The sequence below is a fragment of the Cariama cristata genome, unplaced genomic scaffold (assembly GCF_000690535.1).
Source record: "Cariama cristata isolate BGI_N322 unplaced genomic scaffold, ASM69053v1 scaffold43681, whole genome shotgun sequence".
Lineage (NCBI taxonomy): Eukaryota > Metazoa > Chordata > Aves > Cariamiformes > Cariamidae > Cariama > Cariama cristata.
In genome coordinates, this window is record NW_009599497.1 from 621 (window position 1) to 1995 (window position 1375).

General features: G+C 36.7%; 1 protein-coding gene across 1 annotated transcript; it reads right to left on the minus strand.

Moving 5' to 3' along the window:
• Positions 1 to 242: 242 nt before the first annotated feature.
• Positions 243 to 473, minus strand: LOC104168921 (testis-expressed sequence 30 protein-like; the record flags this gene model as incomplete). The annotated part of the gene is made up of 1 exon (XM_009709694.1): positions 243 to 473. A coding segment is annotated over one exon (231 nt), but the record flags the coding sequence as incomplete, so codon positions are not given.
• Positions 474 to 1375: the final 902 nt, after the last annotated feature.

Sequence of the window (1375 nt, forward strand, 5' to 3'; positions counted from 1 at the left end):
ATCCTTTTCTCAAGCTTTTCTCTCTCTCCCTGGACTCACACCCATTGTACCTGCTGCAGCTGTTCCAGCTACTGCCCATATAAAAATGGCTCCTGCTGTTTTCTGTTCACAGACAGAGTTCCGTTTAGCTAGCCATCACTTCTAATTTTCCCACGGGTGCTTCACTAATTTCAGGTCATAATTTAAGAAACCCAGAAGGTGACACCCATGGATCCAAGCTTTGGCAGAATTTGATCACTTACCACAACTGTTTTGAACGCTTTAGTCCTGTATGCAACGTTAAGGCCTTTACAAGTAAACCGCAGGCATAGAACTCCACGGGATGCAAGATAGGCTGCCAAAGACACTAAGTGAGGGAAATTCATATCTCCTCCAGCTCCATGGGTAAGAATCACTCCATATGTTGATTTCTTCTCTGGGACAGAAAAGATAGCATCAAGATATTTGTTTCCAAAAGGTATTTTCACTTTAACCTAGAAATGACACACATATAAAAAAAAAAAATCATTTAAAAAAAACAAAGCACGTTCCCAGTCTACACATTATGATGAAGGAAAATTGGACAATTAAAAAAGAAACCAAAATTGCAAATCCACTTTTATTTCTTCTCTTTAAGAGCACTAAATTAGTAACTCTACCTCAGGCTCAAATACTTTCCATGTAATAATTGGCAAGTCACTTTACCACTCCACACTTTAATTTCTCCCTTAGAAAATGAAGCATTCCTAGCTTCAAAGGATGCTTCAAGGCATAAACTGAAATGCTTCTTGCCTTCTCTATATATCTATATCTAGCTATTCGAGAGCTAACTGCCATACTTGACTTGAATATTAAATCATCCACAATAAGAAAAATTAACTTTTCTGTAAGACTGAAAAATAAATAGGAAACATGAACTCTTCTATAATTACAGTTTCCTATAGTGGAAAAAGTATTTTTATCTCCCACCTCTCACAGACTTTATTAAATAAGAGTCAAGGAAGCTCCTAAACATTTATTACAACCAAATTACTTTGGATCTGCAGAGCCATAGGGAGTATATAGGATTAAGAGAATTCCATGCTGGTAGCAACAGTGCTGTAGCTGTAGGATCCATGTACAAGCTTCATTACAGCGGGAAAAGACAAAAAATAAAAAGGATATTACAAAAAATGGATTTGAATACACTAGTTTTAGATATTACACACAACTATAAGAAAAAACCCACAGGAATTCCTTTTTTTCATTAAGTGTTCAATAATAACTGATGGCCAATGTCACAAGAGACATATTTCATGTATTTGTATAATTAATATTCCAAGGTAAGAAGGCACTTACTCTCTAACTCGCAGCCTAAACCACAGACACGTGACACACGAAGCCAGCTGCCCAACGG